A 26,424-nucleotide genomic window follows, 5' to 3' on the forward strand; every position below is an offset into this window, starting at 1 on the left:
ACCTGCAGTTATTGGGGCATGTAGTGGACAGGACCTGTAGTTACTGTGGCTTGTGTTGGAGAGGACCTGCAGTTATTGGGGCATGTAGTGGACAGGACCTGCCGTTATTGGGGCTTGTGTTGGAGAGGACCAGCAGTTATTGGGACATGTAGTGGACAGGACCTGGCGCTATTGGGGCATGTAGTGGACAGGACCTGCAGTAACTGGGGCTTGTGTTGGAGAGGACCTGGCGTTACTGGGGCTTGTGTTGGAGAGGACCTGGCGTTACTGGGGCTTGTGTTGGAGAGGACCTGCAGTTACTGGGGCTTGTGTTGGAGAAGACCTGCCGTAACTGGGGCTTGTGTTGGAGAGGACCTGCAGTTATTGGGGCATTTAGTGTTGGAGAAGACCTGCAGTAACTGGGGCTTGTGTTGGAGAGGACCTGCAGTAACTGGGGCTTGTGTTGGTGAGGACCTGCAGTTACTGGGGCTTGTGTTGGAGAGGACCTGCAGTTACTGGGGCTTGTGTTGGAGAGGAGCTGCAGTTACTGGGGCTTGTGTTGGAGAGGACCTGCAGTTACTGGGGCTTGTGTTGGAGAGGACCTGCAGTTATTGGGGCTTGTGTTGGAGAGGACCTGCAGTTATTGTGTGTTCCGCTTATCTGTACTGCTGCTGTTGGCACATTGTTCTGCGGATGCAGAGGTATCAGTCACAAAATCAGTCAGAAATGCCCCCACAATCCGACCCACAGGGGCAATGCCAATAATGTACAAGGTCTACCTGCCCACCCTCAGGGGCTACACTGGGGCCCCACCTTCCTGTATGAGATACTTATGATAGTAGAGGGGTTTTCATGCCACCTATGGCCCCCTGTAGCTCTGCTGCTGAGCTCTGCGGTGACACAAGTGATGTGAAGGAGTTAATGCCGTGCGGTCTGTCCGGCCCCTGCATCCTGGAGAATCCGGTTCGGGAAGTTTTCTGAAAATACAATGATCGGGAGAAGAACGGAGTGAAGACACCTGTAACATGTGACCAGGGGCAGAGTGCACTACACCACCCAGCGGGGGAATATACATATGGTATATCATAGCATCAGTTATATGTATTGTATTATACACATATTACAGAGCATATGGGGGCCAATGTCAGGTGATCATATGACCTGAAGCGGCACACTGTACAGCTACACCCCTGCAATCCAATACACATGTACCCTATACAGCTGCACCACTGCACCCTATATACCTGCACCCTATACACCTACACCCTATACACATACACCCTATACAGCTGTACCCCTGCACCCTATACACATACACCCTATACAGCTGCACCCCTGCACCCTATACAGCTGCACCCCTGCACCCTGTACACCTACACCATATACAGCTGCACCCCTGCACCCTATACAGCTGCACCCCTTCACCCTATACACATACACCCTATACAGCTGTACCCCTGCACCCTTTACACCTACACCCTATACAGCTGCACCCCTGCACCCTGTACACCTACACCATATACAGCTGCACCCCTGCACCCTGTACACCTACACCATATACAGCTGCACCCCTTCACCCTATACACCTACACCATATACAGCTGCACCCCTTCACCCTATACACATACACCCTATACAGCTGCACCCCTGCACCCTATACAGCTGCACCCCTGCACCCTGTACACCTACACCATATACAGCTGCACCCCTGCACCCTATACAGCTGCACCCCTTCACCCTATACACATACACCCTATACAGCTGTACCCCTGCACCCTTTACACCTACACCCTATACAGCTGCACCCCTGCACCCTGTACACCTACACCATATACAGCTGCACCCCTGCACCCTGTACACCTACACCATATACAGCTGCACCCCTTCACCCTATACACCTACACGCTATACAGCTGCACCCCTTCACCCTATACACCTACACCCTATACAGCTGCACCCTATACACATACACCCTATACACCTACACCCTATACAGCTGCACCACTGCACCCTATATACCTGCACCCTATACAGCTGCACCACTGCACCCTATACAGCTGCACCCCTGCACCCTATACACCTACACCCTATACAGCTGCAGCACTGCACCCTATATACCTGCACCCTATACAGCTGCACCCCTTCACCCTATACACCTGCACCCTATACACCTATACCCCTGCACCCTATACACTTACACCCTATACAGTTGCACCTATACAGCTACACCCTATACAGCTGCACCCCTGCACCCTATACCCCTGCACCCTATACACCTACACCCTATACTGCTGCACCCTTTACACCTACACCCTATACAGCTGCACCCTATACATATACCCCTGCACCCCATCAGTGACTGGTACTATGGGGCATGCTCCGTACACATTACATGCAGCACACGTGCCTGTGTCATACATGACTCCCCCTACATACACATTACATACATTCCTGTCTCCTGGCAACACATTACAGCTTACACCTGCACAGCTCCGGGGGCGTGGCTCTCACCTGGACGCTCTACGTGTCACTGGGCGTGGCGGAGGGCAGCCCCTCCCCGGCACAGGTGTCAGTGGGCGGGGCCGCGGCACAGCAGGGAGCAGGATCCTCGGGGCAGGCGGCGTGTGATGTGTCATGTGTGGCGGGGGCTGATCACCTACCTGAGCGCTAAGTAGTCACACACTGCTCTGCCGCCCGGCCGCATTGACTCCTCTAAGGACCAGACTATGATGTGGGTAATATCACCTGTCCTATGTCTTCTCCATTACTGAATGTTCTGCTTTCTGTTACAATCTGTCAGTGTGAAGTTTGTTGTTAAAGGGATTTGTCCTGCACCTCCTGACCCTGATCCACAGACACCACAAACACCTCTATGTCTGGATGAGTGCGGATTTCTATAGCCACCAGCTGTGATCTCCATTACATCCTGCCACTCCTGTTATTCCTGATACATCTCCCTCCTACCCTGCTACACAACCTGCCCTCTCCACACCCAGCACCACTACAGCAGGGTCACACATCACCCAAATACCTGACATTCACTGCACAGGGAATGATGTCACATGTACCCAGGTAACCCCGCACCTCATCTCCTGTACATCATCTTATTACAGTAACCTGGCTCCTGATCCTCCTATTACCCCTGTAACATCTTATTACAGTAACCCGGCTCCTGATCCTCTTATTACCCCCGTAACTTCCTATTACAGTAACCCGGCTCCTGATCCTCTTATTACCCCCGTAACTTCCTATTACAGTAACCCGGCTCCTGATCCCCTTATTCCCCCTGTAACATCTTATTACAGTAACCCGGCTCCTGATCCTCTTATTACCCCTGTAACATCTTATTACAGTAACCCGGCTCCTGATCCTCTTATTACCCTGTAACATCTTATTACAGTAACCCGGCTCCTGATCCCCTTATTCCCCCTGTAACATCTTATTACAGTAACCCGGCTCCTGATCCTCCAATTACCCCTGTAACATCTTATTACAGTAACCCGGCTCCTGATCCTCTTATTACCCTGTAACATCTTATTACAGTAACCCGGCTCCTGATCCTCTTATTACCCCTGTAACATCTTATTACAGTAACCCGGCTCCTGATCCTCCTATTACCCCTGTAACATCTTATTACAGTAACCCGGCTCCTGATCCTCTTATTACCCCTGTAACATCTTATTACAGTAACCCGGCTCCTGCTCCTCTTATTACCCCTGTAACATCTTATTACAGTAACCCGGCTCCTGGTCCTCTTATTACCCCTGTAACATCTTATTACAGTAACCTGGCTCCTGATCCTCTTATTACCCCTGTAACATCTTATTACAGTAACCCGGCTCCTGATCCTCTTATTACCTCTGTAACATCTTATTACAGTAACCCGGCTCCTGCTCCTCTTATTACCCCTGTAACATCTTATTACAGTAACCCGGCTCCTGATCCTCTTATTACCCCTGTAACATCTTATTACAGTAACCCGGCTCCTGATCCTCTTATTACCCCTGTAACATCTTATTACAGTAACCCGGCTCCTGATCCTCTTATTACCCCTGTAACATCTTATTACAGTAACCCGGCTCCTGATCCCCTTATTACCCCTGTAACATCTTATTACAGTAACCCGGCTCCTGATCCTCTTATTACCCCTGTAACATCTTATTACAGTCACCCGGCTCCTGATCCTCTTATTGCCCAGTAACATCTTATTACAGTAACCCGGCTCCTGATCCTCTTATTACCCCTGTAACATCTTATTACAGTACCCCGGCTCCTGATCCCCTTATTACCCCTGTAACATCTTATTACAGTAACCCGGCTCCTGATCCTCTTATTACCCCTGTAACATCTTATTACAGTAACCCGGCTCCTGATCCTCTTATTACCCCTGTAACATATTATTACAGTAACCCGGCTCCTGATCCTCTTATTACCCCTGTAACATCTTATTACAGTAACCCGGCTCCTGATTCTCTTATTACCCCTGTAACATCTTATTACAGTAACCCGGCTCCTGATCCTCTTATTACCCCTGTTACATCTTACTTGGCGTTTTGTTGGTTTGTTCTGTTTTTCAGTGTTTATTGTATTAGATATGTAATGACCCTTCATTAATGATTATATGTGTGAGACTTTTTCATACTCCACCATCAGTAAACATGGGTGATACCCAGGAACGGATTAAGACTGCCATGGGCCCTGGGCTGTATGAATATTATAGCCCCATCCAGTCTGCACTTCACATTATAAAATATGGTTGTGGAATCAAGTTTTTGGGGAATGGAGGATGTGTCGCTTCTGTCTGCTTTCAATATGTGGTTTTAGGACCTTCAAACGTCCTGAAATGGTTCTTGGTTGAATATCTAATAAGATTCCTTGACTGACAATTGATGACTTTTATATAACTTTATGATTTCGCTGCTTATATTGAAAGTCGGGATGTTCCCACAGATGGTCGGGGTATGAAAGCGTCAGTAATGTCTCAGAAATGTCTCTTGTGTTATTAGTAGCAGCAGTAGTACTAGGACAACTACTAAAACAAGTTTTATATCCAATTTGGTAACTTCTCCACATGTACCTTTATGTCCTCACACTGCTGTGCTCCCAGATCCTTGTTTTATGCTGTTCCACTTCCGCCACAGTAAATGGTGTAGTACACAATTGTGAACCTGACACAACTTTTACCAGTGAAAAGTGCGCAGCAGTGTGAGCCTAGTGCGCAGCAGTGTGAGCCTAGTGCGCAGCAGTGTGAGCCTAGTGCGCAGCAGTGTGAGCCTAGTGCGCAGCAGTGTGAGCCATTTATACAGTATTACCATTACAATCCGCCTTTTCAAGGGAACCACAGAGCTGAACATGTACAGGCAGTCCCCGGGATACATACAAGATAGGGTCTGTAGGTTTGTTCTTAAGTTGAGTTTGTATGTAAGTCAGAACTGTATATTTTATCATTGTAATCCCAGATAGAACTTTTTTGGTCTCTGTGATAATTGGATTTTAAAAATGTTGGGTTGTCATAAGAACCAGGATTAATAATAAAGCTTCATTACAGACGCCTGTGATAACTGTTACAGCTGATTATTGTAGCCTAGGACTAAAGTACAGTAAATTACCAACATCCAGGGCTCCGTTTGTAACTAGGGGTCGTATGTAAGTCGAGTGTTCTTAAGTAGGGGACCGCGTGTAGTTAAATAACCTGAGACGCCTGCATTGCCAATATATGACCACATGCAGCAACCAGTGGTGGCCGTGGCCCCCACACAGTAGCCAATGGGCACCTTGGCCCTACGCAGTGGCCAATAGTCACCAACTTTAAGTCTATACTTTTCTGTAGTCCGATCCTTTATAATAGTCCATTTTCTATAGCCCCTTATATAGAATGCCCCACTTTCTGTAGACCCCCCCCCCCCCTTCAATGTATGTGAACCCTATTAAAATTCCCTACATTAAAAAATAAAACACATTCTCTTTACCTGTTCCCCCGAAACAGCAGCGCCATTTCTGACAGTTCTTCTATGCATTTTCTACTATGTGTGGCTGTAGGAGGCTCTGAAGCCGGCAGATAGAATGACCTCATCAAATTGTGTCTAAAAGTTTAAATAATTCCCCTTTTCCCCAGAACTGAACTAAAAATAAACGGACAAAAACATGTCCGAAAAAATTGTGCCCAAAGGTCCGGATCAACCCTATTGCACAGCGCACAAAATTTTTTAATGAAGACAAGCTGGACAGTCTCTAAAATACTAGCAATGAAAACACTAGCTCCTCCCACAAAAATGACACTGGAGTGTGAAAAGATTTAAAATATATCAAAAAATAATAAAACCTGTATCAATCAGAGGAGAATATAGAGGAGATGTCATTTGGAGCGCACAGTGAAAGCCGTAAAATCAAATCCAACAAGAAAATGGCGCAAATGCGTTTTTAAAAAAAATATATATATATATATTTTTTTATATATCAGTTGCACTACAGCTTCCAGTACACAACATTGGATATAACACGGTGACTTATGGCTTTTGAGCAAAAAAACTGATAAGTAAAATGAATAAAGGGCATCTGGGGGGGGGGGGGAAGGGGTTAAACAAAGATCTGCTCACCAGGGACAATAACTAACACTGTAATCTGCATGGTCAACATTTGACACATTCCCTTTAAAGCAAACTTCCCCATATTGACTTAGTTGCCTTTCGGACTCTCTCTAAGTTCTCGTTTGCACATAATCTATGTAATGATTATATTTGTAGAGTATAAATTCACATAATGCTCGTCAGTAGAGTTCCCCTTTAAGAGAACGTGTTGTTTGATGTCTACAGGGCTAACATGGACCTCTCCCGGGACCTCGCTGACTGTATGGACGCTCTGAATCTGTTCCTGAACAACCGCTTTAATGAAAGTCTGGATCTCCTGCAGCCAAGGTGATGGAGCTCAAGAGATGCCGTAAAGCAAATCTCTGAACTGCTGTAAACCAGCAAGATGGCCGCCTCCATAACCTGTACAGAAAACAGGACCCAAAATAATAATAAAAACAGATAAAATAATAAAACATCCTTCCTAACATGACCCTCTCGCTTCCCGTAGGGCTAAGGACAGTATGTACCACAGCCTGGTGTACGGCACTATCCTGGAGATGCAGGCCATGATGACCTTTGAACACGATGACATCATCAACGCCGGGCAGGTCATGAAGGAGGCACAAGAAATATGTCAGCGGTAAAACTTGTTCATTTTTTTTTCGAGGGGAGCTCCACTTTCCAGTATGTGATTGCTCTTTGTCTTATGGGGATGAGTTTCATGTTTCAGATTCCGGAAAAGAAGTTCCCTCATTAATAAATCCGGAGCGGAAACCTTTACAGAAGGTGAGATGTTTGCTACGAGATACAATGGTGCAAATCCTCAGCTGTGGGTAGGTTGTACAGGTCACCCCCGATTCATCACGGATTGTAAGCTCTTGCGAGCAGGGGACTCATCCCTATCATTTCACCTGAGGACTATTTATGACTCTGTAATTATCTTGTCTGTATAAGTGCCCCTTGTCCTGTACAGCGCTGCGGAATATGACGGCGCTATATTAATCAAGATTTATGTATTGTTTATAGTGGAGGCACACGCAGAGGTTTGCTATGCCGAATGTTTGCTACAGCGAGCGGCTCTGATCTTCCTGCAGGTACGTCATGATGTTCTTCAAGTAAAACTCTTTTTAAATTCTTTGAGTGTCATCTATGAGAGAACAACCCAAAAATACAACTTCATGTGTTTTTTATCTCGAGAAATTCATGTAAAATGCTGAATAATGATTCCTTAGCTTGGATTCTGCTGTATCATAATGTTCCTCTTATACTTCAAGACAAAACTACTATAATACTGCCCCCTATGTACAGGAATATAACTACTATAATACTGCCCCCTATGTACAAGAATATAACTACTATAATACTGCCCCCTATGTACAAGAATATAACTACTATAATACTGCCCCTCCATGTACAGGAATAGAACTGCTATAATACTGCCCCTCCATGTACAGGAATAGAACTGCTATAATACTGCCCCTCCATGTACAGGAATAGAACTGCTATAATACTGCCCCTCCATGTACAGGAATAGAACTGCTATAATACTGCCCCTCCATGTACAGGAATAGAACTGCTATAATACTGCCCCTCCATGTACAGGAATAGAACTGCTATAATACTGCCCCTCCATGTACAGGAATAGAACTGCTATAATACTGCCCCTCCATGTACAGGAATAGAACTGCTATAATACTGCCCCTCCATGTACAGGAATAGAACTGCTATAATACTGCCCCTCCATGTACAGGAATAGAACTGCTATAATACTGCCCCTCCATGTACAGGAATAGAACTGCTATAATACTGCCCCTCCATGTACAGGAATAGAACTGCTATAATACTGCCCCTCCATGTACAGGAATAGAACTGCTATAATACTGCCCCTCCATGTACAGGAATAGAACTGCTATAATACTGCCCCTCCATGTACAGGAATAGAACTACTCTCCTTAAGTCCATAATTATAACCCCTGTTGGTTTCTTTATACAGGATGAGAATATGATCAATTTTATTAAGGGTGGAATGAAGGTTCGAAACAGTTACATCATCTACAGGTAAGATCTGTGATTGAGAATAGCGGGTTTATTATTCTGTAGCGCCTCCAGGTGGTGGGGGGTTTCTGCTTGTGGTGATGATCTTTGGTCCTCGGGGGTTATTAAAATAAAATTTATTTCCAGGGATCTAAATAACTTCATCCAGTCTAATGGCTTCCAAAAGGGCGATTCCCACGTTCACCTGCAGGGCGGCGTCTCTTTGGGCATTGGAGCGTTTAATCTGGTGAGTATTGTCCATCCTGGATAATGTTTGTGTGGATTGTTGGATTCAGGAAATTGGGGGAGATTTGAATAATTTAGGAAGTTGATGATTCTGGACCCGGGTTTGTTGGGTCTCTATTACTTCTTATACTTTTCTTCTTATTCTTTTGCTGCCAGAGGAGTTTTATTCTCAGGTAATTATATGTATGTGGTACATTACAGGGAAAGGGGGTAAGTGTAACCCATTACAAGCCCCCATTAAGGTGCCTGGATTTGGGAAATCACAGGGACTTACCTCTATGTACTTAAAACTTCCTATGGTCCTAAGATCTCCAGTGATTGCTATATCCAGCTCTGCCTATTGTATGTTACTTGGTTTCTGACTAATAATATCCGGAGCTGTAATCATAGTTCTGCTAGTTGTAAATTGAAATAATCTGCAGGATGTTTAAGATGCCCCAAAAGATTGCTGTGCTGCTATAATGAAGACTGGAGAGTTAAAGTGGCCGCACACCCTCCGATATTCCCTTCCCATACTTACCCTATTGTAAGGTGACGGGTCTTCAATAGGAAGGAGCATAAATCAGGAGACTAAACCACTGACAGACCCCCTCCACCTTAAGGGGAGGAGACTAAAGCACTGACAGACCACCCCACCTTAAGGGGAGGAGACTAAAGCACTGACAGACCACCCCACCTTAAGGGGAGGAGACTAAAGCACTGACAGACCACCCCACCTTAAGGGGAGGAGACTAAAGCACTGACAGACCACCCCACCTTAAGGGGAGGAGACTAAAGCACTGACAGACCCCCTCCACCTTAAGGGGAGGAGACTAAAGCACCGACAGACCCCCTCCACTAAAGGGGAGGAGACTAAAGCACCGACAGACCCCCCCTAAAGGGGAGGAGACTAAAGCACCGACAGACCCCCTTAAGGGAAGGAGGCTAAAGCACTGACAGACACCCCCCCACTAAAGGGGAGGAGACTAAAACTCTGACAGACCTCCCCCCCCCTTTAAGGGGAGGAGACTTAAGCACTGACAGACCCCCCCCCCTTAAGGGGAGGAGACTAAAGCACTGACAACCCCCCCCCCTTAAGGGGAGGAGACTGAAGCACCACCAGAACCCCCCTAAAGGGGAGGAGACTAAAGCACCCGACAGCCCCCCTTAAGGGGAGGAGACTAAAGCAATGACAGACACACACACCCATAAGGGGAGGAGAGTAAAGCACTGACAGACCTCCCCCTTAAGGGGAGGAGTGCAAAGTACCACCAGCCCCCCCCCCCATCCCCATCTAATAAGAAAGTGACTAGATCACCGCTGGACCCCCTAGTGCAGTGGTGGCGAACCTATGGCACGGGTGCCAGAGGCGGCACCCAGAGCCCTTTCTGTGGGCACCCAGGCCATCACCCCAGCACACCAGACAGGACATATTTTAAAGTGATACTTACTTCGCTACTTGGGACTGTAGGAAGAGGGAGAATGAGTAGACGGGGCTGAATTATCTTTGGAGGACCTCCTGCTGGCCCCACAATTCTCTGTGTACAGAGGGACACTGGAAAGAAGCTACAATGATGCAAATTTTCCATCTTGTTCTCAGGAGGCCAGTATGATCGAACGTTGTTGAAAAATAGGGAGAAATAAGTTACTGCTTTAATTTTTGGTTGGCACCTCGCTGTAAATAAGGGGGGGTTGGGGTTGCAATTTTGGCACTCGGCTGCAAAAAGGTTCGCCATCACTGCCCTAGTGGGTAGGAGAATCAAAGCCCTTGGTGAGTTATGTCTCTTAAGAACAAAATATTGGGCATGCTCACCCCTTCTTTCTCTGGCATTGGGTCAGGATAGAGGAATCCCCATACACACTAGTCTGGGCACGCGCCTGGCGTACAGCCGAGTAACCCAACTGCAGTGACTGAACAAGCAGGGAATCCTCCGAGGTTTCAGCTCTGAAGCTTTCAGAATTGTTAAAGCAGCTCTGGATCATAATGGACCTTGTACCTCAGTGCACAATGAGTAACGTCTGTGCGTAGTGCGCCGTCCGTATATGGGTCTAGCGCCTTCATCCTGCTCACTGCTTGTCTTGGTTCCCCGCAGACGTTGTCCCTCTTTCCTCCGCGGATTCTGAAGATCCTGGAGTTTGCCGGATTCTCTGGAGATAAGGTCTCTTCATATTATACTTCCAGGGGTCCTGGTATTGTATATAAGGAGAATAAATTGTGGTAGAGTACTGCCCGGCCGTACATGGGCACACGTGACCTTGTGGTGAGGCCCAGCCGGTCTCCTGTCTTACTGTGTCCTCCTTCTTCTTAGGAGTATGGTCTGAGCCAGCTCCATGAAGGCGCCACGTCTTATAACCTGCGCTCCCTGCTGTGCTCCATGCTTCTGCTCTGCTACTACACCTTCCTGAGCTTCATCCTGGGTGAGTCTCCTCTTGTTGGGCTGTAGTAATGTATGGAAGAATTGAGAAGGTGACTGCTGACACTAGAGGAGCTTCTGCTCACCACCAGGAACCTCCCTGAGAAGTTCTTGGACTGTTATGGCCTCTTGTATGGGCCCCAGAACAAAACTTATTTGCTCAATCTCCTTCTATATTTGTGAAACTGTGATGAATAGAAGTTCCGTGACTGTAACCCAAGATTTATTCTGAACCCAGACCCAACCCCCAACTCAACTTGGACCACAGATATGTCCTCTCAATGATCAGACTCCATGGTCTTCCCTCAGAACTATTTAGTGTACAGTAGAATTGGAGCAGCTCCGGCTGATCTCCTGTTCCGAAATAATTCCTGAACCCAGACCTAATCCCAGATTCTTCCAGGCGTGGTCTTCCTGCATAACCATGGAGGTGCCATCATCACATGCCCAAACATCAATGTACGACGATTGCAATTGTATTCAGGAGGACTAACGTTTTGGTAGTCTTTTACAGAAATGTCTGGACATGTTGTCTTGTGTCTTACAGGAAACGGTGAGGATGGTGTCACAGAGGCGGACTCCCTTCTTCAGCCTTACCTCAGTCGATATCCTAAGGTGAGAGAAGATCTACAGAGATGGAATTTTAAGTATGAGTAAACATGGAAGGTATTTACAGAACCTTCCGAGTTCTTACACCTCAGCGTAGCGACCATCAGCTTAAAGGAACCTACTACAAACACTGTGACAGGTCCTACCATTGCCTCCTATGTAGGTCCTTATCTCTCATAGCAGAGAGGTTTTAGGACCCAGTATCAGTCACTATCACTTACTAATCAGAAGACATTCCTGAAGTTCTGTCCTCTCTGCTGACATCTAGTGGGCGCAATAAAACCGAATAATTTACAGTGACAATTTTTTCCCCCTGAGTAGTTTATTATTTTTTTTTTTTTTTTTTGCTGAAAGAGTCACTTTCTGACGGTAAGCTCTTCTGCACGTGTCCTACATTACCTCTACTGTACATATAACTGATAGATATGTTATCTCATTACAGAGCGCCATCTTCCTGTTTTTTGCAGGAAGGATTGAGGAAATTAAAGGCAACATTGATCAAGTAAGAAACCCCGGCAAATAGTGTCATACAGACATTGAGGGTCAAACCGCAAGATATTATGAAAGTGAAAGACAGAGAAACTACACACAGTGATGTCGTAGTACGGTCATAATGCACACAGCAACGTCACAGTGCAGGCATAATGCACACTGCAGCATCATGGTACAGGCATAATGCACACACCGCTGCCACTGTAGAGGAATAATGCACACTGCGGCGTCGGGGCACGGGCGTGATGCACACTGCGGCGTCGGGGCACGGGCGTGATGCACACTGCGGCGTCGGGGCACGGGCGTGATGCACACTGCGGCGTCGGGGCACGGGCGTGATGCACACTGCGGCGTCGGGGCACGGGCGTGATGCACACTGCGGCGTCGGGGCACGGGCGTGATGCACACTGCGGCGTCGGGGCACGGGCGTGGTGCACACTGCGGCGTCGGGGCACGGGCGTGATGCACACTGCGGCGTCGGGGCACGGGCGTGATGCACACTGCGGCGTCGGGGCACGGGCGTGATGCACACTGCGGCGTCGGGGCACGGGCGTGATGCACACTGCGGCGTCGGGGCACGGGCGTGATGCACACTGTGACACAATTCACCCCTTCACTACCGTAGATTATACATTTTGATCTGATAACACTGGTAGTTGGGTTCCTCGTGGCGTCTCTTCGGCCTCCTGGTGCACTTTGGCCTCATTCTTGGTTCCTTCTCTCAGGCCGTCCACTGGTTTGAGCTCGGTTGCTCTGTGCAGCAGTCATGGAAGCAGTTTCACCACATGTGTTACTGGGAGCTGATGTGGTGCTTCGCCTACAAGGGGATGTGGAAGGTGGCCTACTTCTACGCCGATCTCCTGAGCAAAGAAAACCGCTGGTCCAAGGTATCCAGATACCTCCTCCTACCCTTCCTCAATCCTTCTCCTTAACCTACCTGTCCCTCTACTCACTGCCACTTACCCGCACTGCCCAGTGTAGGAGCTTCGGTAGAAGCCTCCATGACGGTGCCTCAGCTCTGCCCCCTTGTGGTGGTCACACTTTTGTCTTTCCCCCAGGCCATGTATGTGTACATGAAGGCGGCCTTCCTCAGCATGCTCCCTGCTGACGACCCACGACCTTTCGGCGAGAGTGAGGTGGAGTTGTTCAGGTTCGGTTCCTACAGTCATGGGTTCCTCCTTAGATTTAAAGACCTGACAAACCATTAACCTTTTCTCTTCCATTACCCCTTAGGCTTGTGCCCACGTTGAAACAGAAAATAGCTGGAAAATCTCCACCCACTGAGAAGTACGCCATCCGCAAGGCGAGGAGATACCAGGACAAGGATCCGGTCCGCTTACCCGTCCCCGCACTGGTGGGTACAATGTTATTGTGGGAAGTCCAGGAAGTTCCAACTTTCTCTAGATAAGTACCTTATAGCTACTTATCTGCCCTGGCATAGAAGTAATTGCCCCACTGAGTGAGCAGGATGGAAAGCGTAACAGCCATTGTATGTGTGTGATGAGCTTAAAGGGGCTCTCCAGGTATTTTAATAATTACAGGTCCGTGTGCATTGTTCCAATGATTGAAGTTGAGCCGCATTACCAAGCACAACCTCTATACAGTGTATGGCGCTGTGCTTGGGATGAAGCATAGGGGCTGCTGCATTTATCTGAACTTGACCATCTTGTTGGGGTGCAGAGTGTCAGGCACCCACCAATCTTTAATTGTTAAGGCGAGGTAGTCGTTAAAAAATAAGAATTCTGGTGATGCCTTTAAGAGGTAAAACAATGGATTTCAGGGCTTATTAATAAATCCTTATTTTATCTTTATGCGGCAGTCACAGTAACATTTCTTGGACCCTCTGGCCCATCCGAACTACAATCGTGGGCTGTTCTTTTGTAAATTTTTCAAATTTAATACCAGGATGAGGGTTTGTTTTTTGCTGTACATAATATATTTTTCAATTGGGATATTTCTGGGAACATATAATGTGTCACCTAGCCTTTATTCATCTTTTAGGATAAGAAATAATGCAACTTTATTGTATGTTTTGGTACGACTGCGAGGATACTGATCCTGCTTACTTGTGAGGGGTTTTATGTTCTTGTGGACTTTATAAGGAACCTGTCATAAGGTTTTATCCCACTAAACTATTAGTCCTCTCAGGTCAGGTCTGAAATGTCCTTTTTCTAAATTCTCTTGTTTATTTGAAATCTCACTTGTTTACCTATAGTAAAAAAAAAAATCCCCCAAAGTCAGGCAAATATGACTCTTCTCATTCCACTTTCACACGAGATGAGTCAAGTTTAGTGGTTGCAGGGGGCGGATCACTTCAGATGCCTCTATTTTCTATTCTATAACACCTACATGCTACATGCTTTTTGAGTCATATTAAAAATAAGAATCAGGCTTTACCCTTGTGAGCTACAGAACCGGAGATACAGACAGCTATAGACTTTGTAGGAAATGCAAACTGCAGATAAAGATCTCTGGTTGTGTAGTTCACAAAGAGAAAGCCTGATTCTTATCTTTAATAAGACTCCACAAGCTTGTTTCTAGGTGCTGTCAAACCAAAGATGTGACACTACCCCTGCAACCAGTAAAATTGACTCATCTCATGAGAAAATGGGATGAGAAGAGTCATATTTTCCTGACTTTAGGGGAGATTTTTTAGGGCAATTCTACATTCTACAAGGACATCTCATCCCCCCTCTCTGCAGGGGCTGGTAGATCAATGGGATAAAATCCGCTGACAGGTTCCCTTTAGGTAGTGATGGATCTCTTCTGTCCTGCAGGAGATGATGTACTTGTGGAATGGATTCTCTGTGCTGGGCAAAGACCCGCAGCTGACAGAAGACGCTCTGAATATACTGTGTGTGGCGGAGAACCGCCTACTGCAGCAGCCAGGTAAGCTGTGTGGAGGTTGTGGGGGCTCGGATACATCTGCACACTACTCGGATCCATGCATCACTCTATGGTCTCCTCTACAGTGAACGAGTACCAGGACGACGACCACTGCTCCATTTTACTTCTGAAAGGTCTATGTCTGAAGCATCGGGGAAGACTGGGACAAGCGGAACAATGCTTCACCCACATCTACCAGAGGTCAGGAGACACCAACCTGCAATCATTCTTAAAGGGGTTGTCCAACTGCTGTCCTATTCACAAAAAGAATTGTCCCGTATGACTCCCAAGCCCAATGACTCCCTAATGACTCCCACTGCTGCTCTTGACTCTGTTACATTCCAAGACCCATCATTTTTTTTTTTCAAATTACTGTTAATATATTAATATAATATATAAATCAAACCTTGTTTTTTGCACGATGAGTTGCAGTTTTTAGTGGCGCCATTTTAAGGTTTAAAAAAAACAAAAAAAAAACACTTGCAATTCATGATACATATTGTATTTACAGCCAGTCCGAATATTTATAAACTTCATTATGAGTCACGGTTTTGTAAGAGCTCAGTTGATGTACAATACTGGTAATAAGGGCTTGTTTTTTGCACAGTGCACTGTAGTTTTCATTGGTAGATTCATTCTGGTGTAGATTGGACTTGCTGCTTCATTCTTATTTCTCAATGTATTTTTGTTCGTGTTTTCCATGCAATTTAGATCCCAATTTAGATGAACGGATCAAATGATCTAATTCATAATTTTTTTGTGGCTACACACAATGGAGGAAATCTGCTTTTCACTTGTCGCCAAAACAACATTTTTGTGAGCGCACTTGTGACATAGGGTCCAAATTCCGTGTATACGTATATAAGATTGTAAATGTAAAGATGCCTATCCCTGTGCACACTCTTATACACGGTTTCCCATGACCTGAATCATTTATTGTGGGTTAGTACAATGGTCGTGTTTGTGTAGCTTACGTATAAGGTCACTAGTTGAAGGTGGATAAACAGTTTGTGTAGGTTATTCAGTAATAGGTTGTTGTCTGAATGGGGGATCTCTGGAGTAATTGTCAGGGGTCTCTAATTGGATGACCTTCTAGATGAGGCTTTTTTTTTGTCCAGATGTCCTTGTGATATAAACCCGGAGTTTGTGGGGAGATGATCTGCAGAAAGCATGGAGACCATTTCTTCCAAAATTCTTTATTATTTTCAACATTCTAGAACAAGTTCTAGATTCCTCCTGAAGGACATCTTACATAGAGGTTCTATGGAGAGGGGAGGGGGCAGTTAGATGGAAGTGCATGGACTACTGATTCTTGGTGCGGTAGCTAAAGATACTGTTATGTCATCCCCTGCAGTGAGAAGAAGATAAAGTACGACCACCACTTAGTACCCAACTCCTTGCTGGAACTGAGTCTCCTGTACATGCAGCAACGCCGAGGAGAAGACGCCATCCCGCTCTTACGACGTGCCAAGTAAGAGCCTCCGCATCTGAACGCCTGCTGCGGCCGCTGCTGTGTGCTGTCTAATACGTTTACAGCTGGCTCCCCCTAGTGGTGACAGATTAGTTCATAAACTGCCCCTCTGTGACCACTAGGGGATCCACCTGTGGGCTTGTCTGAACCTGCTTAATATTAACCTCGAGATTGTTTCAGGATATTGGCTATTTAGTATCCACTAAAGGAAGTGTCAACATTTTTAAATTTTTTTTTAAAGTAGTGGGGGAGAGCTCCTACTGAAGCCTTTAGCCTTACAGTCACTGTGATCCGATGTAGGAATGAGGAAAAAAATAAAGTTACGGAAAGGGGATTCTTCATCGATTTCTAACAAATAAGATTTCACATTGGTGATTTCTCGAACTCCAATCTGTTGTTTTTTTTCCTTCAGAAACAATTACAAGAATTACTCCATGGAATCGCGCACGCTGTTCAGGATTCACGCTGCCCTCTCAAAGCTCAAGGCCCCGGACTCGGAGGAGAACAGCACAGATGGTGCCACCTCCTTATGACCGGCCTACACAGATACCCCAGATACAACCAATAGGAAGCTGCCAGCACTTTGTTCAGGAGACTTTGTTGCGCTGTATTGGTTGCTCCTGGTAACGGCCAAACTTCACTGATTTGACTCGTGCAGGTCATAATATGACGTGTAATATGTTTTATATAATTAACTGGTGCAGAAAGCCCAAATAATAAGCGTGACGATAAATAATGTGGTATAGGAGTCACTCCAAGGAATTACGGAGGAGCTTGTTGTCCTTCTCTGAAGCCAATCAGATGATTTGGTTTCATTTTCTAAACTGAACTGGGAAAATGTTCCCCCAGACTGTGGATGTGATGGAGAGGACGGAGGACTCTGGTTTTATCAGGCACAGTGACCACAGCGTGCGCCCCACATCACTGGCTACAAGTGTAATAAATTTGTATATTTGTTGTAACCTTTTGTACTGTGTTTTTTTTATTGTGTACTGTCTGAGTACTGACACCGACAAGAGGGAGGAGCTATGTGACATGGAGTCTGCTCCTCCCACCACAAGGTGATATAGGTAGGAGGGAGGAGCTATGTGACATGGAGTCTGCTCCTCCCACCACAAGGTAATATAGGTAGGAGGGAGGAGCTATGTGACATGGAGTCAGCTCCTCCCCTCCTACCTATATCACCCCGTGGTGGGAGGAGCTATGTGACATGGAGTCTGCTCCTCCCACCACAAGGTGACACAGGAAGTAGAGACTTGTTATCTGCCTCTACCACATTCTGCTTATTATATAGGATATAACTTTTATTTTCCATTGTTAGAACCTGCTGGATTAAACAAGTCCCAAAGGCCTGGACCGATCTTGCCAAAAAAAAAATTTTTTTGTTTAAGTGTCTGTATCACAGCCAAGCCCTGGCCTGTTCTATGATGTGGTGTTGTTTGTTGTTGCCAGGATTTGCAGGCATCATACAAACTCTTTTATATAATGCCGGACTGGGGCAGAACATAAGTGGAGGCCAACATTACAGGGGTTGAAGGATTTTAAGGGGAAAGCGGAGGATTATGGACCATTGTTACTAATAGAAGGGAGGGGATTGTGGTAGCAAGTGCCATAGATGCAAAGCCCGGAGAGGTTTCTATTGTTGTACCAGTTACAGGTGATGTCTGCACATTGTGGTCCTGGGCGGCTGGAGGAGCAGGTTCAGAGATTCTACTAGAGGGTCGATGGGGAGCTTCCGGTGCAGCCGCCAATCACCTCAGAGGACCTCAGTGTGTGCTACTTTGCTCCACATTCGCATGCCAGAGGGTATGTGCCGCCCCTCCACCTAAAGCTACTAGGTCGGCATGCGGCTGGAAAGGCCGTGTGAAGTGCGTGGATAGGCGCACAGAAAACCGCTCTGGATGTTGCGCCAGAATTATCACAAGCTACAACCATCTGTGATAAGGTAACTTCCTGCCTCTTATTAATCACTTTAACACAGTACAGGCGCAATTTTGGCGCAGTTTAGGCACAATGTTAGATTCAGGCAGTTACATGTGATCCTGCTACAAGCTCCTCTCTGCTTCTCCCACAGCCCAGAATGAGGATAACACTCACAGCAGCACCCAGGTGTGTGACACCCAGTACCCAGTGATCTCCTCAGCAGGGGCTTCTCCTGGAGGGGATCCCCCAGTGCTGGTCTCCTGATGCACCCCTGTAATTCTGCACAGTATCCTCCTCAGACACCAGTGGGGTCATCCTGCTACACGGGGGACACTTCTCTGTTGTATCTGAAAAATCCTGCAAACTTCTCTCCTGTCCTGCTCTGAGCTGTGGCTTCTGCAGATTGTTTACAGTTCATGACCTTCTATTTACAAACAGAGGCTGCAGGTAGTGTCTGTATTATCTGTACCAGTGTCTGTATTATCTGTACTAGTGTCTGTCTAAGCTCTGCTGCTGGGGATGAGCTGCTCTGCACAAGGGCTCAGTGCTTACTTCTTAGTTAACGTCACCTTCAGGCTGGAGTGTTTTTGCGCCTAAATGAAAAGTTGCAAGTGATAAATATCATTGGGTGCAACAAAACATCTGGGTTGGTAGGATACATGAGGGAAACCTGGTTATTTTTGCTGCACGGCTAGTTTTGCCTTTAGTCGCTAAAACAACAGAAAAAACGAGTGATACATGTGGCCCTATGATTTAAAAGCATTGCCCTTATCCCTAAGGCTGGTGCTTTGTCTGCGCATGCAAACAGGGAACGTTTGCAAATCGGGAACGAGCCGCCGGTGTTTTGCGTTAAACTAACGCAAAACACCGGTGGCTCGTTCCCGATCGCAGGCGCTTCCATAGAGTCCTGCATAGTAAATCTTACTTGCATTGCTCCGCCTCCTTGTTCCTGATTGAGACATTTTGCTGTATGGAGAGCTCTGTTGCATCATTGGGCACTTAAAGTCATGTGACCACGATGACAATCTAAAGCCCTGTAACAATTGCAACATCTACCTCATTCAGGTTTGCTAATGTTAGGAGGCTAAAGGACCTGTGATGATGTCACCCTGGTCACATGACATGCTAAGAAGAGACATTGGATGGAATAGATGGGAGGGATAGTACAAGCCTTCTCTCATGCCAGAGAATATAACAAAGGTGATTGATGTGGATGTAAGTAAAACCATTTTTAGCTAACAAAGGTTTAGGGGAACCTGTCAGTAGGTGTATGTGTGAAAATGTGGTGACAGGTTCCCTTTAAATGGGTCTTTTTCAAGTTTAAGGTTTAATTTTTAAAAATATATATTTATGTCCCTATTTTACATATAATATAGATGTAAGGTTATGCTCTCATCCTAAAGAAACAAAGACTACAATTATATACTACATGGTAAACCCCCAGGTAATCTCCACCGATGACAGTAGAAAAGACTGAGGCGGCTCTTAAACAGGGATGTGAAAATCCCAGCTGTGTGCGTGATCCCACTGAAATACAAGGGTTCAAAACATTGGGGCACATCTACTAAGGGTCCGCACACAGCATTTTCCGTCGGATTTCCCGACTATTTCCGATATCTGCTGCATTTAACAGGGGGGGCACCGGCTTTCATGCTACATAAATCGAGGGGCAGGCCGTCCAACAACCCGACTGCTTTGGACTAAGTGCAGGATTTAAAATTCAAATTGCGTCGCAAGACAAGAGGAGAGGAGGTTCTACCGTCACCATAGACAGGGGGCATCCTCTACACCTAGAGGAGAGGAGGTTCTACCATCACCATAGACAGGGAGCATCCTCTACACCTAGAGGAGAGGAGGTTCTACCATTACCATAGACAGGAGGCATCCTCTACATCTAGAGGAGAGGAGGTTCTACCATCACCATAGACAGGGAGCATCCTCTACACCTAGAGGAGAGGAGGTTCTACCATCACCATAGACAGGGGGCATCCTCTACACCTAGAGGAGGTTCTACCATCACCATAGACAGGGGGCATCCTCTACACCTAGAGGAGGTTCTACCATCACTATGGACAGGGGGCATCCTCTACACCTAGAGGAGAGGAGGTTCTACCATCACCATAGACAGGGAGCATCCTCTACACCTAGAGGAGAGGAGGTTCTACCATCACCATAGACAGGGGGCATCCTCTACACCTAGAGGAGAGGAGGTTCTACCATCACCATAGACAGGGGACATCCTCTACACCTAGAGGAGGTTCTACCATCACTATGGACAGGGGGCATCCTCTACACCTAGAGGAGAGGAGGTTCTACCATCACCATAGACAGGGGATATCCTCTACACCTAGAGGAGAGGAGGTTCTACCATCACCATAGACAGGGGATATCCTCTACACCTAGAGGAGAGGAGGTTCTACCATCACCATAGACAGGAGGCATCCTCTACACCTAGAGGAGAGGAGGTTCTACCATCACCATAGACAGGAGGCATCCTCTACACCTAGAGGAGAGGAGGTTCTACCATCACCATAGACAGGAGGCATCCTCTACACCTAGAGGAGAGGAGGTTCTACCATCACCATAGACAGGGGACATCCTCTACACCTAGAGGAGGTTCTACCATCACCATAGACAGGGGACATCCTCTACACCTAGAGGAGGTTCTACCATCACCATAGACAGGGGGCATCCTCTACACCTAGAGGAGAGGAGGTTCTACCATCACCATAGACAGGAGGCATCCTCTACACCTAGAGGAGAGGAGGTTCTACCATCACCATAGACAGGGGACATCCTCTACACCTAGAGGAGGTTCTACCATCACCATAGACAGGGGGCATCCTCTACACCTAGAGGAGAGGAGGTTCTACCATCACCATAGACAGGGGGCATCCTCTACACCTAGAGGAGAGGAGGTTCTACCATCACCATAGACAGGGGGCATCCTCTACACCTAGAGGAGAGGAGGTTCTACCATCACCATAGACAGGGGATATCCTCTACACCTAGAGGAGAGGAGGTTCTACCATCACCATAGACAGGGGACATCCTCTACACCTAGAGGAGGTTCTACCATCACCATAGACAGGGGGCATCCTCTACACCTAGAGGAGAGGAGGTTCTACCATCACCATAGACAGGAGGCATCCTCTACACCTAGAGGAGAGGAGGTTCTACCATCACCATAGACAGGGGACATCCTCTACACCTAGAGGAGGTTCTACCATCACCATAGACAGGGGGCATCCTCTACACCTAGAGGAGAGGAGGTTCTACCATCACCATAGACAGGGGACATCCTCTACACCTAGAGGAGAGGAGGTTCTACCATCACCATAGACAGGGGGCATCCTCTACACCTAGAGGAGAGGAGGTTCTACCATCACCATAGACAGGGAGCATCCTCTACACCTAGAGGAGAGGAGGTTCTACCATCACCATAGACAGGGGGCATCCTCTACACCTAGAGGAGGTTCTACCATCACCATAGACAGGGGGCATCCTCTACACCTAGAGGAGGTTCTACCATCACTATGGACAGGAGGCATCCTCTACACCTAGAGGAGAGGAGGTTCTACCATCACCATAGACAGGGGGCATCCTCTACACCTAGAGGAGAGGAGGTTCTATCATCACCATAGACAGGGGACATTCTCTACACCTAGAGGAGAGGCAGCTCTACCATCACCATAGACAGGGGGCATCCTCTACACCTAGAGGAGAGGAGGTTCTACCATCACCATAGACAGGGGGCATCCTCTACACCTAGAGGAGAGGAGGTTCTACCATCACCATAGACAGGGGATATCCTCTACACCTAGAGGAGAGGAGGTTCTACCATCACCATAGACAGGAGGCATCCTCTACACCTAGAGGAGAGGAGGTTCTACCATCACCATAGACAGGGGGCATCCTCTACACCTAGAGGAGAGGAGGTTCTACCATCACCATAGACAGGGGACATCCTCTACACCTAGAGGAGAGGAGGTTCTACCATCACCATAGACAGGGGACATTCTCTACACCTAGATGAGAGGCTATTCTACCATCACCATAAACAGGGGGCATCCTCTACACCTAGAGGAGAGGTGGTTCTACCATTACCATAGACAGGGGCATCGTCTACTCCTAGAGGGGAGGTTCTACCATCACCATAAACAGCGGCATCCACTACACCTAGAGGAGAGGTGGCTCTACCATCACCATAAACATAGGGCATCCTCTACACCCAGAGGAGAGGAGGTTCTACCATCACCATAAACAGGGGGCATCCTCTACACCCAGAGGAGAGGCAGCTCTACCATCACCATAAACAGGGGGCATCCTCTACACCTAGAGGAGAGGCAGTTCTACCATCACCATAAACATGGGCATCCTCTACACCTAGAGGAGAGGAGGTTCTACCATCACCATAGACAGGGGACATCCTCCACACCTAGAGGAGAGGAGGTTCTACCATCACCATAGACAGGGGGCATCCTCCACACCTAGAGGAGAGGAGGTTCTACCATCACCATAGACAGGGGGCATCCTCTACACCTAGAGGAGAGGAGGTTCTACCATCACCATAGACAGGGGGCATCCTCTACACCTAGAGGAGAGGAGGTTCTACCATCACCATAGACAGGAGGCATCCTCTACACCTAGGAGAGAGGAGGTTCTACCATCACCATAAAGAGAGGGCATTCTCTACACCCAGAGGAGAGGAGGTTCTACCATCACCATAAAGAGAGGGCATTCTCTACACCCAGAGGAGAGGAGGTTCTACCATCACCATAAACATGGGGCATCCTCTACACCCAGAGGAGAGGAGGTTCTACCATCACCATAGACAGGAGGCATCCTCTACACCTAGAGGAGAGGAGGTTCTACCATCACCATAGACAGGGGGCATCCTCTACACCTAGAGGAGAGGAGGTTCTACCATCACCATAGACAGGAGGCATCCTCTACACCTAGAGGAGAGGAGGTTCTACCATCACCATAGACAGGGGACATCCTCTACACCTAGAGGAGGTTCTACCATCACCATAGACAGGGGGCATCCTCTACACCTAGAGGAGAGGAGGTTCTACCATCACCATAGACAGGGGACATCCTCTACACCTAGAGGAGAGGAGGTTCTACCATCACCATAGACAGGGGGCATCCTCTACACCTAGAGGAGAGGAGGTTCTACCATCACCATAGACAGGGAGCATCCTCTACACCTAGAGGAGAGGAGGTTCTACCATCACCATAGACAGGGGGCATCCTCTACACCTAGAGGAGGTTCTACCATCACCATAGACAGGGGGCATCCTCTACACCTAGAGGAGGTTCTACCATCACTATGGACAGGAGGCATCCTCTACACCTAGAGGAGAGGAGGTTCTACCATCACCATAGACAGGGGCATCCTCTACACCTAGAGGAGAGGAGGTTCTACCATCACCATAGACAGGGGGCATCCTCTACACCTAGAGGAGAGGAGGTTCTACCATCACCATAGACAGGGGATATCCTCTACACCTAGAGGAGAGGAGGTTCTACCATCACCATAGACAGGAGGCATCCTCTACACCTAGAGGAGAGGAGGTTCTACCATCACCATAGACAGGGGGCATCCTCTACACCTAGAGGAGAGGAGGTTCTACCATCACCATAGACAGGGGACATCCTCTACACCTAGAGGAGAGGAGGTTCTACCATCACCATAGACAGGGGACATTCTCTACACCTAGATGAGAGGCTATTCTACCATCACCATAAACAGGGGGCATCCTCTACACCTAGAGGAGAGGTGGTTCTACCATTACCATAGACAGGGGCATCGTCTACTCCTAGAGGGGAGGTTCTACCATCACCATAAACAGCGGCATCCACTACACCTAGAGGAGAGGTGGCTCTACCATCACCATAAACATAGGGCATCCTCTACACCCAGAGGAGAGGAGGTTCTACCATCACCATAAACAGGGGGCATCCTCTACACCCAGAGGAGAGGCAGCTCTACCATCACCATAAACAGGGGGCATCCTCTACACCTAGAGGAGAGGCAGTTCTACCATCACCATAAACATGGGCATCCTCTACACCTAGAGGAGAGGAGGTTCTACCATCACCATAGACAGGGGACATCCTCCACACCTAGAGGAGAGGAGGTTCTACCATCACCATAGACAGGGGGCATCCTCCACACCTAGAGGAGAGGAGGTTCTACCATCACCATAGACAGGGGGCATCCTCTACACCTAGAGGAGAGGAGGTTCTACCATCACCATAGACAGGGGGCATCCTCTACACCTAGAGGAGAGGAGGTTCTACCATCACCATAGACAGGAGGCATCCTCTACACCTAGGAGAGAGGAGGTTCTACCATCACCATAAAGAGAGGGCATTCTCTACACCCAGAGGAGAGGAGGTTCTACCATCACCATAAAGAGAGGGCATTCTCTACACCCAGAGGAGAGGAGGTTCTACCATCACCATAAACATGGGGCATCCTCTACACCCAGAGGAGAGGAGGTTCTACCATCACCATAGACAGGAGGCATCCTCTACACCTAGAGGAGAGGAGGTTCTACCATCACCATAGACAGGGGGCATCCTCTACACCTAGAGGAGAGGAGGTTCTACCATCACCATATACAAGGGCATCCTCTACACCTAGAGGAGGTTCTACCATCACCATAGACAGGGGGCATCCTCTACACCTAGAGGAGAGGAGGTGCTACCATCACCATAGACAGGGGGCATCCTCTACACCTAGAGGAGAGGAGGTTCTACCATCATAATAGACAGGGGGCATCCTCTACACCTAGAGGAGAGGAGGTTCTACCATCACCATAGACAGGGGGCATCCTCTACACCTAGAGGAGAGGAGGTTCTACCATCACCATAGACAGGGGGCATCCTCTACACCTAGAGGAGAGGAGGGTCTACCATCACCATAGACAGGGGACATCCTCTACACCTAGAGGATAGGAGGTTCTACCATCACCATAGACAGGAGCATCCTCTACACCTAGAGGAGAGGTGGCTATACCATCACCATAGACAGGAGCATCCTCTACACCTAGAGGAGAGGAGGTTCTACCATCACCATAGACAGGGGGCATCCTCTACACCTAGAGGAGGTTCTACCATCACCATAGACAGGGGGCATCCTCTACACCTAGAGGAGAGGAGGTTCTACCATCACCATAAACAGGGGGCATCCTCTACACCTAGAGGAGAGGTGGCTATACCATCACCATAGACAGGAGCATCCTCTACACCTAGAGGAGAGGAGGTTCTACCATCACCATAGACAGGGGGCATCCTCTACACCTAGAAGAGAGGAGGTTCTACCATCACCATAGACAGGGGGCATCCTCTACACCTAGAAGAGAGGAGGTTCTACCATCACCATAGACAGGGGGCATCCTCTACACCTAGAGGAGGTTCTACCATCACCATAGACAGGGGGCATCCTCTACACCTAGAGGAGAGGTGGCTATACCATCACCATAGACAGGAGCATCTTCTACACCTAGAGGAGAGGAGGTTCTACCATCACCATAGACAGGGGGCATCCTCTACACCTAGAGGAGGTTCTACCATCACCATAGACAGGGGGCATCCTCTACACCTAGAGGAGAGGCGATTCTACCATCACTATAGACAGGGGACATCCTCTACACCTAGAGGAGAGGCGATTCTACCATCACCATAGACAGGGGGCATCCTCTACACCTAGAGGAGAGGCGGTTCTACCATCACCATAGACAGGGGACATCCTCTACACCTAGAGGAGAGGAGGTTCTACCATCACCATAGACCGAGGGCATCCTTTACA

General features: G+C 47.7%; 1 protein-coding gene across 3 annotated transcripts; it reads left to right on the plus strand.

The window, feature by feature from the left end:
• Positions 1 to 2,499: 2,499 nt before the first annotated feature.
• Positions 2,500 to 17,641, plus strand: LOC140128137 (tetratricopeptide repeat protein 39A-like). Of its 3 annotated transcripts, none has more exons than XM_072149582.1 (18): positions 2,500 to 2,714; positions 6,792 to 6,893; positions 7,057 to 7,188; positions 7,279 to 7,334; positions 7,575 to 7,642; positions 8,542 to 8,606; positions 8,730 to 8,829; positions 10,901 to 10,966; positions 11,117 to 11,225; positions 11,769 to 11,836; positions 12,273 to 12,332; positions 13,048 to 13,209; positions 13,381 to 13,472; positions 13,556 to 13,676; positions 15,100 to 15,211; positions 15,295 to 15,409; positions 16,563 to 16,679; positions 17,092 to 17,641. In XM_072149582.1, the coding sequence occupies exons 2-18, from the start codon at positions 6,799 to 6,801 to the stop codon at positions 17,210 to 17,212; spliced, it is 1,659 nt and encodes a 552-aa protein (XP_072005683.1). In that variant the 5' UTR covers positions 2,500 to 2,714; positions 6,792 to 6,798; the 3' UTR covers positions 17,213 to 17,641. The 3 variants fall into 3 exon arrangements, with proteins under 3 accessions (XP_072005683.1, XP_072005682.1, XP_072005681.1); XM_072149581.1 differs by having other exon boundaries at positions 2,501 to 2,710; XM_072149580.1 differs by lacking the exon at positions 2,500 to 2,714 and adding an exon at positions 3,020 to 3,051.
• Positions 17,642 to 26,424: the final 8,783 nt, after the last annotated feature.

Source organism: Engystomops pustulosus, chromosome 4, assembly GCF_040894005.1.
Source record: "Engystomops pustulosus chromosome 4, aEngPut4.maternal, whole genome shotgun sequence".
Classification (NCBI taxonomy): Eukaryota; Metazoa; Chordata; class Amphibia; order Anura; family Leptodactylidae; genus Engystomops; species Engystomops pustulosus.

Bases quoted from the DNA above. Each gene is read 5' to 3' on its own strand.
- LOC140128137 (XM_072149580.1), top strand. From the start codon at position 3,032: ATGATGTCACATGTACCCAG. The intron at 11,226-11,768 runs GTGAGTCTCCTC...TGTGTCTTACAG, and splicing joins CTTCCTGAGCTTCATCCTGG to GAAACGGTGAGGATGGTGTC. The intron at 11,837-12,272 runs GTGAGAGAAGAT...ATCTCATTACAG, and splicing joins ACCTCAGTCGATATCCTAAG to AGCGCCATCTTCCTGTTTTT.